Source organism: Python bivittatus, unplaced genomic scaffold (assembly GCF_059951505.1).
Source record: "Python bivittatus isolate LINGU-HERP-01145 unplaced genomic scaffold, Pbiv_v1 ctg000640_np1212, whole genome shotgun sequence".
NCBI classification, from domain to species: Eukaryota; Metazoa; Chordata; class Lepidosauria; order Squamata; family Pythonidae; genus Python; species Python bivittatus.
Window position 1 is genome coordinate 1,233,004 of NW_028277090.1, and position 12,985 is coordinate 1,245,988.

Below are 12,985 nucleotides of genomic sequence, written 5' to 3' on the forward strand. Positions count from 1 at the left end.
GTATTCTCTTGCCTCAGCGAAAATACCGTTAGGAATGATTGCTTGTCTGCTCCAAGAAACAAAGCTTGTTTCTGTCATACATTGAGTGAGTTTAAGGTATTGAATCTTAGAACCCAGCTACTCAGGATGTCACAGGGAAAGGATGGAACAGGAAATCTCCTCTTGAATAATAGTACCAGATACATGATGTGCTATTTCTGTCTCTGAAGCTGCTACTTGGTTGTATTGAGTAACCACTTTTATAAGCTGCTTTTAAAAGGATCTCAAAGCTTTAAAGCAGGGTAGAAATATTTGCAAAGAAACAATCCATTGGCTAAGCTTGGCTTGATTACCACAGCTGCTGGTTTCATATGGGCTGCCCTTGAATGTTGCATTGAAGCATGCAGCTTCTGCCTGATGCTGTAAGTGTATCATGCGTTAGCTATTCCGCTTATTGCATGTAGATGCTCAAATCTGTTTGGGATCCAGGCCATCCCTTCTGGAAACCTGACAAACATCAGCTTTAGGTGAGACAGTCTAGAAGTGGTTCTCAGAATTGAAGGCAGAAGGAGGTCTCCCCTGTTCCCTTCTGCCTGACATTGGGGAATTGGGACTTTTGCATGAAGGCTCCAACTCCTGGCATTTGCTGACTTCGTGCCCTAGAGCAGTGTTTCTCAACCTTGGCCACTTTAAGATGCGTGGACTTCAGCTCCCAGAATTCCCCAGCCAAGCTGGCTGGGGAATTCTGGGAGTTGAAATCCACGCATCTTAAAATTTGCCAAAGTTGAGAAACATTGCCCTAGAGGGACTGGGCAAGGTTGGCTGATGGGTCACCTTCAACCTGTGAAATGTCCCACTCCCTCGCCCAGCCTGTGGAAAAGGAATGCCTCTTTCTCTTTGGGAGCATCTTGTCTTGGAAACTACACTCTGAGTGGTGCTTCTGCCACAGGTGCTTAATTCTGATTGGATGGCAGACAAGGGTTTCCTTACCGCTTCTACTGTATTAGCTGTCATTGTTGAACCTGTGGTAGCAAACCCAAATCGTGGTTGCTGCTGTCGCTGCTTGATCCAAAGAAGAGCTCCACGGGGGCGTTTCCGTTGTGGATGCTTTTGGGGAACCAGGAAGAGCTTTTTGCACAGGACTGGAAAACTTCTCCATTTCCTCTCTCTGTAAGTGCTTTTATGGGGGAGGGCAGGGAAATAGTTTAGAGAATGGGAAAGAGTAAATTGCTTCATAATAGATCAGCTTATTTGCTCTAGAAAATGCTCTTGCAGGCGTAATTAACTGTAACATTTGAAATGTAGTAATTATGCATTAAAACCACAAAAGAAAGGAAAATAGGTGCTTAACTATTTGTTTCTATTAGTTAAATCCCCCATTTGTCTTTTTCCATTGTTATTGCTACAGCATTGGGCCTCCCAAATTAGATTAACTCTAACAGTGATTTATTTCTTTATATATGGGGAAGAGCTAATCCTCTCCCCCATGCACACCCTTCCTATTGCAGGTTTTTCTAAAGTGAGTTTTCCGCAGTTCCCTCTACTGCTTGTTACGTATTTAGCAAATGTCATTTTATCATCCCCTGTCTTTGTGTGGCCCTCTCTCTCTGTTCACCACATCCTTCACAAATCACTGAGTCCAAGACTGAGTAATGCTCAACTGTGCCTTGGAAGCTTTCATACTCATAGCTCCATGCAAACAATAAATCAACACGCAAACTGCAGCATGACAGGTATATAATTACACAGAGCCTATCTTGTTTTACCTGTTGTTTTTTATTTCAAGATAAATTTGCAGTTAAGACATCACAGGGATGAACGTTAGTAGATTCCTGGTTCCTTGAAAATATCCAAATATTATTGCTCTGGTACTATGAAAAAATCATTACAGCCCTTACTTCTCTGTAGATGTCTTCTGTTCAGTAGGCAACTGCCTTGTTCCTGTTTTATAAATACAGAAGAGTAACTGAAAGAATGTAGGCTGATGTGGACATAACATGTAATTATGGTTCACAGTTAAATTAACTTTTAGTTTCCTATCCCAGTTAAGTTAACCTTGATTCACATTTGGAAAACAAGGGATTCAATATAGTCTTCTACCCGGAGGATTCCAAGCATCATGTTTTTATCTGGAGCAACAGATTTATGCAGACACATGGCTTGGAAAGTAGCCTTATATTAGTGAACGGTATTTGAGGCTTCCAGCTTAGCTTGGGTTATCCTGGGTCTATTTATAGATCCTCTCCTCTTGCGTCCAGTGCTCATCTAAGCAGATGAGCTTTTCTGGGCAGCATTAAAGCTGTTTTTTTCTTCTCTCCTTCACATCCTCGCAAACTCCAATATGTACCCTGACTTCCTCTTTGCGGGAGGAGTCACTTCTCTGTGACGCCTCTGGCACCTCACTTCACTGAATTGGCCGAGCTACAGGATACCCAGTTGTTTTTCTTTCCCTTTCACCAGACAGGGTGGCTTGCTTGACTAAAGGAGCTGTGAAAGTTTCTCAGAATTGTTTTTGGAACGGTGTTCGTAGGGCAATGCAGCATAGTGCGGAGGAAGGTTTTTCAGATGGTTTTCTCTGTCACCTCCTAAGAAGATCTGTGGTTTTCATTTTGGTATTCTTTGCCATAGAGTCAAACCCAATGGTTGACTAGGGCCAACCTTGTCACACAGTAGAATGAAGCCGCCTTTGGGCACAGTGGAGTAGTTGGAAGCCAAGTGGCATAGCACAACCTTTGGCAAGGCTGGTCCTTGGAGGAGAGGATGCTTGCTGTGTTCCATATCAAGTAGCAAAATGCCTTGGGCTGGCAATATGTTTAAATTAATAGATCTTCACTCTTTCTTCTGCAGAGCAATTTACAGGACAGGGAGAGAAGAGCAGTCTTGCTAAGGTGAAAGTTCAAAAATAGGTTTGGATTTTGATGTAAGAGCCAGTTTTTAAATACCACCAATGTCATCAATAAGTATATTCCTTCTTTTTAAAGTGTTGTGCCTTTGGTATGCATTAGTTCATCTAAGTGGCTTGAATTCACAGCACAATCCTGAGAATATCTGCTAATTTCTAAGTCTCTGTGCTTGATTTGCATTGACATGCTACTTTTGGCTAAAGTGGAATTGGGCAATTTGTGTTTTAGTATGTTGTTGGAAACCCAAAGATTGTCTTAGTGTGTAGTGTGAAACAGGCTATGATGTTATGCTATAATCTGCTTTATTTGTTTGATGAGAGGATTTTTACATGATCCCAGCAGTTGTTTAATCCAGGTTTAGGGTATTGTGTGAAGCCAGCTTTCAGTTGATAGATGTGATACATAAATATTTGTGTATCACAACTTTCTGTAAATGGAGTCCTCATGATATGTTGGACTACAGCTGCCACAATTCCTAAGCAGTCATAGCTTGGAGGGCACAAGTTTGGGAAAGATTGGTATATAGGTTTGCAGTCATAACTACTCCATGAAAAGTTCACACATTGAGCTAAAGTGTAGTTTGTTGAATAAGCTATAATTGGCTGAATTTGCACACCGCCTTAAGCCATAAACTAAGCCAAAACTATACATACGCTGGCTTAATGCAATATATGAATCCAAATCTCAGTTACTAAGATTGAACTTAATAGAAGTAGTTGACGATCATAGGCAATCATCTGGTTGGAGAAGCCCTGCTGAAAACTCTTACGGGGCACAATTAAATGGATTGTGATCCCTCAGTTGTGTTAATGAATACGATGTAAGATTCCTTGGGCTTGCTAAATTGGCATTTTGTTTGTATAATCAGAATCAAAAGTTATCATGCTAGAGGTACCTAGCTCCCATCTATATAGATAAGGAGCACTCAGCTCCATCCCTTTGCTTGACTCCCTGATCTACTCCCAGACTGGAGTTTCTGAGAAGGTCCTTTGAGTTCATTTGAATGTGGCATCTTTTCTAGCTTAATTCAGCTTCACTTCTTCAGGGTTCTTAAAGTGGATCCAGAATTTTCAATCAGAAGCTTATCTTTAGAGTCTTTAGAGCTTTTGTGGAGCAGAGAATGCTCAGCATGTAAATGCACTCTCTCTGTCTGGGGCAGCAGGGGGTTTCCTGCCTCCAGCATTGTAAATGACCCAGGCTTCTCTTCCACTTAGATCACCTCCGAGGGATGTGCTTGGTTTGCTATGATGAAAGGTAGACTAGGCCTCTTGAATATACTGTGCAAGGTGTGTGGTACGCTAGAGGTGAACAAATAGGTTTTAGCCTGCTATATATGCAGATACATGAGAGAAGAAGAGCAAACAACCTTCCTATCTTCAGCCCATTCACATGAGCTATTTTGTGGCTGAGTGATACAAACAAGCCCTTTGTTAGTCTTCAGTTTTATGAAGATATTGCAGAAATAATTGTGTTTGTTTCCTACATTAATTGCTGCTAGAACACTTACCCCTTCTCTGAGACCCCCATGTTTCCCAAACTTCAGGAAACTGACTCCCCGTTGATTCACCTGCTGATAAACTCCAGCACGTCTACGTTAGAAAATACAGCAAAGGATTCTGAAGGGTGTTTCAGCAAGCTTTTTCCATTCAAATGTTGCGCTAATCAAGTGTGTTTTACTTAACCAGTATGAAGTTTAAGGGAGCTTTAACAGCTATTAAGAAACCATCTTTCAGCTATCTGCCATTACCCATCTTCTGATTAAGTTTCTCCCTTTCCCAAGTTTCCAAGAAATGACAGGGTTCCCCAGACTATAATTGAAAAACCAATGAGCCCCCTCCTTCTCACATGCCTGCTTTCATGACAAGATTTGTTTCCATTCCCCCCAGTGCACACATTTAAGTCTGAATCGCTCCGTATGAAGCCTATCTTGGTATTGATGATCATAGATGCCATCCCTAGTTTGGTTTGTTTATTTTTTTGACAAACTCTTAGAAATGTCACTTCATTGGTTTGAAAGAAAATCATACCTTCTTTCTTTCTCTGTTTCTCTTCTCTCCCTTTCCTCTTGTTTTGTGTTTCTGTTTCTCTTTTTTCAATCAGCACCAGCCTCCCTTTCTCCAGTTGTTGGATCTTTTGCTCCACTCCATGCTGCAACTCTTCATCCTTTCAGGCCGACAGCTCATGCCGCTAGTTTGGACCTAACCTAGAGTAAATCTTGGCCCAGCCGGGGTTGGGGGGAGCCATGGGCAGCTCAGCCTCATCACTGGCCGCCGAGACAGAGTCGGACCATGGCTTCACTGGCCCAACCTATCCCGGGCATCTGGCGGCAAGCTGGTATAGGAGTAACCACAGTGACCCTGTTTGGGAAAGTGCCCTTATAACACGGCAACATCCGCACGTGAATCACCGGGCACGAAGGTAAGAAAGCTGGGGAAGGAGCTTGGTCTCATCTCAGCTCTGTTTAAAACCCAGGGCTGGTGGGTTCCAACTGCAGTTCCGTTAAAGGCCATGGAAGAACTTCCAACCCAGCCACACAACTCAGCTGGATGCAACTGAGATGGGTTACGTGTTAATGTGCATGATAGTTATGCTGGCTGCTTGTGGCATGAGACGTTGGGTTGGAGCACCATTTTAAAGTTGGAAGTGCTGGGGTTACAGAAGTCAATAACACATTTTCAGGTGCTTCCTCTGGATAGACTCTGATATATATTTCTAGGGAAGCATGAACAAATAATGTGTGTGAATTTAGTTCCTGCACATTTCACCCTATGCTTGCTTGTTAGGGCTGGCTTCCTACTTAGGACAGTCCAGCCACTTTCTGTAAAAGCAGCTACGGTATCACCAGGGAAGGAATTCTTAGGACCTCCTTGAAGTTGTGAAGGGGAGGTTTTCCTTGAACAACTACCTGCTTTGGGTCATGCGCTTCAGGTCCGAGAGCCCCTCACCAGGTCTAGAAGCAGGAGCCCCCAGTGACTGGCAATCAGCAAACTTTGGATTGGACCAGCCTGGAATAAATGCTGCTTTTCTTTGCTTTAAGTCTGTGTATTTCAACCATTACCCAGATTAAGTTTATAGAGCTCATTCAGACAGCTAGATCTGGCTAACACCTTGAAGACGCTCCTGTATGTTAATATCTTTTTTACCAGCAGCGCCTTGGAAGATATTATTATTTATGTCTGAATATGGGTTTAATGTATTTTTATTGTATTTTAATTAATATTTATTTTTGTTTTTTACTGTAAACCGCCCAGAGTCACTTCCTAATGAGATGGGCGGTGACCAAATTTGATATATATATATAAATAAATAAAGAAGATAAACCTAGCCCGTGGCTTAGCTGCCAGCAAGCCCAGGAGTTACTTTTCCCAAGAGGCAGAAATGCAAATAAGCTATGGATGGATGGTTCTGAGGGCACCCTCTTATCTGCTCACGGCATCTGCTTTCTTCCAGCTGGAATAAGCAAAGTTGGGAGCACGTAGCTTGTTTAACCTCCTTCTCCAACCTATTCCAAGCAGAAGAATCATGGTGTTACATTCCAATAAGGCCAACTCAGAACAAACCATGAATGGGTACCCATTTTGCCAGAAGAAGGACCCCCCTCCCTTGGTGCCTTTACCAATAAGCCACAAAAAGAAAACCTTCTGGGATCCACACTGTCTGTCTCTTTGTGCTGCCTACACTAATTGAAGTGGTTTAACCAAATCTCTTGGTTTGCTGAAAAATCCGAGAAAAGGTTGCATCAGGTTTAACCAGAGACATTCCTGTCTGAATAATTTCCGTGTTTCTGTTAAATTAATTGGCCAGATCGTGACTTTTTTTTTCAACCCAAACCTTCTGTATCTATAATCTAAAGGTTAAATATGGAGATGGAGGGAAATTGAATTACTAAAGTGCCATCCTCAGCTTGGCTGATTCTATAGATACAGACATGTTCCACGCGGCTTGAAATTGTGTTTCTGCTCTCCAGTATTAAAGCAATAAGTAGCTAAAATCTGAGCTTAGTTAAAATCCGCCTTCAGGAAAGGTTTATCAGTTTTGCTCACTGTAAATCTTCTAGTTCATGGCCTTTTGCCCTTGCGTAATCAGCAGGATGCTGTTTCTTGCCTTTGGTCTTTTGGAGTCCCATTTTCTCCAAGTTGTTTGCCCTAAACTTTTATCCCCTGAGCTGGAGAATATATCTCCCTGGTTCCCCCCTCCCAAATTTACCCACCGGGGGAGGCATAGAAGGTGTCCAGTGATTTGTAATATTTAGAGGGCCTGATTTCACAGTCAGTTTAGCCAGCAAGCCAGATTCATGGAGAATGTAGCATCAAGAATAGTTCACAAAACTGATTTTGTTTTTAGATTTCTTTTTATCCTGCCTTTATTATTTTTATAAATACCTCAAGGCAGCAAACATACCTAATATTCCTTCTGCCTCCTATTTTCCCCACAACAGCAACCCTGTGAGGTAAGTTGGGCTGAGAGAGAGGGATTGGCCCAAAGTCACCCAACCAGCTGTCATGCCTAAGGGTTCGTGCCTAAGGATTTCCTGTCTGTTTCCTGATTTTGTTCCTCTGCCATAAAGCTTACTAGTGGGAACAGCTGGTTACAAAATATATGCCCCCTCACTTTTCCCAGCAGCAATGAAAATTTGCCTTCATCAGGGGTGTGTGCATGTGTAAGAGGGATGACAGTCTCTGTGTAACCTTGTTGCAGGTTAAGAATGATGTTGTGAGAATCTAGCCATGTTTTAACCAAAAGAAAAGGGGGGAGGAAGAGGAGTGTTGAAATCTGCCATGTTGTGCGCTAAGAATATTGGAACTTATGATTAATTCTGGCTTTTTATAGCTTTCCTACTTGTTGAAGCACCATGTGCCTTTCTTAGCCTGTATGGAGACTGCTGCCTGTTTAAAAACAGCAACTTCCTCCTTTCCCCAAGCTGCCAGTCTTGGAAAATATTTGCTGTGGGGGGTTTATGTGTGTGTTCCTCTTGCTTGTTGCTATGATCCTTGAGGAGTCTGTGTGCATCTTCTGTAGCATGCAGACTTGGGGGAATTTTTGTGGCAAAATACTCCTGTTTTGTTTACTATTTTCAAGATTGACCTTGAATTATCTTTCAGAGTTTCAGTAGCGGCCACATAGTTTTCAGCAGTTTTTTTTTTTTTTAAATCAGGTAACCAGGAAGTTAATAATACTAAAATCAAACTTTCCTTTAACCTCTGCCACTTTTCTATTATGTGACTTTCTGTATTGCTTTCCACTACCCATTTTCTTCCACATTTTTTCTCTTGTCTGAGCTGTGAAAACTCCATGTGACAAGAGAGGAAGAAATGTAACGTAGGTGAAGAGGCAAGATAAACTTTTGAATAGTGCAGTTTCAGATGGAGAAAGCATGGATTATAAGCCAGATCCCCCAAATAGTAAATGGAAAAATGTGTACAGGAAGATTAGTTTTCTGTGCACTCAGTGGCTTTACTTTCATCTAGCAATTTCCCATATCTAGTTTTTGTGCTTAAAAGCCAAGATTATTGCATTGTGTGATGCCATAGCATGGAGTTCAGACTTCTACTTGATTGGCTTTGTGAATAGCAACAGCATAGGAATTGGTGCGTATTGATGCAGCTAATGTATTTTTTTCTAGTGCTAAGGTTTTTTGAACACGCTGGGCAGCAGAAAGAAAGAGTATTTGCTCATATTACTAATGCTGGCCAAACATGACCATTGATGCAACATGAATTTTACAAAGTGGCACTGAGTATCACAGCAAAATTGAGTTGATTCTGAGATAGAACCTTCCTGGTCTTGCAGTTTACACATTTATCTGTTTGGTAATTGCTGTTCCTTGGACACGCTGAAATAAAGAACCTATGTGGTAATGTGGCTAAAGGGTTGAGCAGCAACCATGGAAATTGACCTAAATTCCCACAGCCATGAAGTTCTCTAGGGTGATCTTGGACCACTCATATTTGTTCTTTCATTCAGGTACCTTACAAAATTAGCATCTTATGAGAATCTTGCTTCTCTAACACCTCTGGAGGAATATAATTTAAAAAATGAATAATCTCTGATTCTAAACTGAGCAGAAACTAAGATGCCCCAATGAGCAAAGGCTTGAACTGATCTCCCCTCTTGGTGTTAATATGTCAGTCTTTCCTTTGTAGCACACTGGCTATGAGTAAAGCTAATCGAGGCTTTGTAAGGTCATTTTCTTGTCCTTCTGCTTTGAATATGCCCATTTTTCACTATGTTTGTTGCTGTCAATTGCTTTGCTTTTCCCTTCATTTTTTCTTGGTTGCACAAAAGCATGCTTCTATAGATTTGTACATTACTAATGGAGTTATTCAAGGTCTGTTATGCTTGCACAGTTGAGCCTCCTCTCAAGAGAATTCTTCTGAAACATTAGTCTTTGTAACCCATATTTTATTAGAAGGCTAGATTAGAAAAAATGGAAAAAATATGTCAGAAGTACTGGGGAAATACAATCCAAATATATAGTTGGAGTAATTTTCAGGACAATACAAACCAAGAACAGTTTGTATTAAAAAGTGTGGAGAAACCAGAGGATAGACAATTAAGGATCCCAGAGAAAGAGCAGGGAGAAAATGGTTCCTTTTAAGATAGGCATGGAAGGATGGGGAAGAAAAAAAAAAATCAATGGAACTGTATCCATTCCATCCATTGTTTTAAGTGCTTGTTTCAAAGTAGAAATGATCCAAAAGTGACAACTTAAAAGCACTCCCATTAGGACCAACCAAAAAATCATAAAGTTTGAGCAGATATTTGAGTTCTCCATAAGTCTTCCTCTAGTTCGAAGTTGTATGGGAAACTCAGAAGGAATGAGATTGAAAAAGATGTGCATGATGTATTTGTCCTAAAGTCTGCAGTTTGCCTACTCGGCATCTTATGAGAGAGTTGGAGTTATTGAGGTAAAATTAGGTTCATCTCATTGAGTGTCAAACAAATTCCAAGATGTGCCAAGGGCTACTGGGGGCAAAGAAGCCACATTGGTTGTTTCCTCCATGTTTACAAAATATATCCAGTAGCACATTCTGTCTTCAGCCATAATCAGACCACATCAGTTCCGTAGGAAGCCAGAAGCAAGAACAAAGAGGTAGGTGGTCTTTCATATATAAAACAGAGTTGGAGCTTGATTTTTTGATAGCTTATTAGATACAGAGGCATTAGAGGCCACTTTGGATCGTATTACCTAATGTGTGGGAGGCATGTGCCTTTCTGGACTTAATCCCCTGGTTGCACAATAGCTAGTTTTCCAATCTGCAGTGTGTCTGAGTGATAGCACTCTTCTTTCAGTGCAGCTCTGGTGGTTGTCTAACGTGCAGTTAGATCTGTACCCTGAACCAGGTCTATAACCCTTCTTTTAATTTTAACGAGTAAAACAGGAAAACTTAGCAGAAGGCGTTCTGCCCTCTTTGTTGAGCCGGCTTTTCAGTCGCATTGTCAAATAGCCTTTCCCAGCAGGCGTATCTTTCGGCTGTGCTGTTTGTCTGAAGCTAGAGGGGGCCTTGGTTTTTCCTATGAATCTCTTATCATTCAAACCAGGTTATGAATTTAATCTACAAGTTGGGAAAAGAGGCTTCTATTCATTGTTTTTCCAAGTATTAATTAGACCTGTGTTGTGCTGAGATTTCCAGGCAGAGCTTGATAAGGGCGAAAATGTCTTCCAGTTTCTGTCTGACTGGGATAACACAGGTACAGTTTGACTGTGGGGAAGTCATCCTGTTTTAGTGCAGAAACCATGCTGGAACTGATCACAAGGCATTTGCATGCTTATTGCTGCATCCTATGCATAGATGTGATATGACCTTAGGCCCCTGCTGTTTATGCATTGTATTGCTCACCCAAAATATGCCCTAAGTCTAAAAGCCCTCGTGTGAAGAAATAGTTTTGTAAACAAATTGCTATTTAAGTTAGTCTACCATAGAAAGTTCTAATTATTCAACTTTATTGTACGCTGCCTTTAGTCCAAGGACTGTCTTTACTCCAAGATATCAGACCTGGTATGTTATCTCTGCTCTCCAACGCTGTACTGAGATTACTCTGTTTGACATGATGCAAACAAGCTAATTTTTTAAGGGGAAAATATTGGCCAAAGATGTTCAAGCATAGTAATGTGTTCACTCACCATATTCATTTCTCTGACTCCAAGAGCTTTTTGCAGAGGCCATGTTATTTCTGTCTCTCTCTCCTGGTGAGGCTCAGGAGCAAAGACAGAAGATGAAAGTCTGCAAATGTTTTCCCAACTGCTTGTTTTGGGGGAACTATCCATGATTGCTTGATGTCAGTATTGGAAAATAGTCTCTGCAGTGCTCCACTATCTGCTGGAGCATGTTTTTCCCAGTGTAATTAATATAAGATGCTCTCTGAATTCTGGTGCTTCCCAGAGGGAATAGCAGAAGTAAGCTGAAAACAGAGGCATGTGATACGAAGTCACTTAACATAAATTCTTTCCAGTTTGGTATTCAATTTGCCTTGGTTTCTCCAAGGTAAATTGGAAAAACCAATTAAATATATTTTACCTTCCCAAGCACTTCCTTCAGAGCTTCCCTTTTTCCCTTCCTTCCTGAATCTGAGTAACATTTGGGAGCTATCAGATTCTGGAATATATTATTTTTCCCCCCCCAATTCCTTTCCATGGGACTTATCTGCTCCTTTGTGTTTGAGATAAATCTGCATGAAGGAGCTTTTTTCCTTTCTTGCATTGGCAAACCTGGATGGGTGTTCCCAAGCAGCAGCTATACACTTCTCTTGCATTTGGTAGGAGCAGGGTAGTTATATTGAGTAACAATTGCGTGCTGCCCATTGCCAGCAAAAGTAATGTTTCTCCTGCTGTTGGCACTGAAACTGGCCCACGAAGGGAAATCATGATTAATTACTCTAGAAACGAAAGCCTCTTCCTTTTGCGTCATGGACTTTACTGCCCCCAGTGAATGTCACACTCATCCTGGCCTATTGTCCCACCGAAGTCTTGGAACTGAGGACAAGCTGGCAGCTTACCTGGAATTTAATAAGAGCATCTGCCATATCCCAAACAGTGAGGCAAGACCAGTTACCAGCCTGCAGGGCTCAACCAGCAATGGATGTTGGAACTTGGATAGCTTCGGGCCTTAATTACCTTCAGATCACAAGAGGTGCAACAATTTCAGTCTGAGTGTTCATTCTGGCCACTTCCTAGGCTGACTTAATCAATTTGTCAGTGTGCCTTTGCTCAGAACATTTGTTAGACTGGTGGAATGTCTGTTCTCTCCCTACAAACTGAGAGCCATTGATAGCTTTCAGCAGAGGTAAAACTACTCAGAGTAGGTTTTTGTCTGCTACTGTAGATGGCTAGGATCAAAAGTGCACTTACTTGAAACAGTTGGCTTGAAATGAAAGTATAAAAAACAGTCTAGAGTAGCCCAAGATTTCACAGTTGGTGCCAACCTTCCCCAACCTGGCCAGATGTGGTGGAATTCATTTTTGTTTTTATTTCAAGTCATCATGTCCAAAGCTGACTGGAGGTTCCAAGAATTATAGTCCCCATCCATCTGGAGGGGCGCCAGAATGGGGAAGAGCTGCTATGTCCCCATCACAGCTTTGCTGTTCCCACATAGCATCCATTGTTTAGCATCATTTTTCTGTTCTTCTCTTAAGAGAAGGGTTACACCTCAGCGATACACTCTTGCTTTGCATGCAGAATGTCCCGGTTTAATCCCCAGTATCTCCAGGTTGATCTTGGGAAGTTTCCATCTCAATCTCTGGAGAATTGCTGCTAGTCTGTGATAGGATGCTGCGCTTAATGGGACATCAGCCTGGTTCCATGTAAGGTAAGGTAGGTTCTTGGATTTCTTCTGCTTACTTTACCATTGTACCTTGTAACAAGTTAAAAAAAAAAAAAAAAACACCAACCAGCTAGGAATTCTACTATATTTACCCATAAGGAAGGTGAGCCCAAATTTAAGATGATCCTTTAAATAAATAAGCCCACATGCACAGCCAACCTCTATAGTTCCTTAGCTCTTCTACTTTGTCAACCTAGAGTTGCCACCTTCAGAGATTTTCATCTCCTCTCTAAAAGGGCGCGTGTGATAAATGCTTGCATATGTATATGCATAGATGTATGC

General features: G+C 41.6%; 1 protein-coding gene across 3 annotated transcripts in view; it reads left to right on the top strand.

Annotated features, from left to right (window-relative positions):
• Positions 1-12,985, top strand: part of CAPN15 (calpain 15) — an 81,109-nt gene that overhangs the window by 25,580 nt on the left and 42,544 nt on the right. For 2 of the 3 annotated variants that reach the window (XM_088151008.1, XM_088151006.1), the window contains exon 2: positions 4,983-5,300. The exons of the other annotated variant lie outside the window; for it this stretch is intronic. In XM_088151008.1, the coding sequence (XP_088007134.1) occupies positions 5,125-5,300 (176 nt within the window). In that variant the 5' untranslated portion in view covers positions 4,983-5,124. The remainder of the gene's footprint in view (positions 1-4,982; positions 5,301-12,985) is intronic. 3 annotated transcript variants of the gene reach the window in all.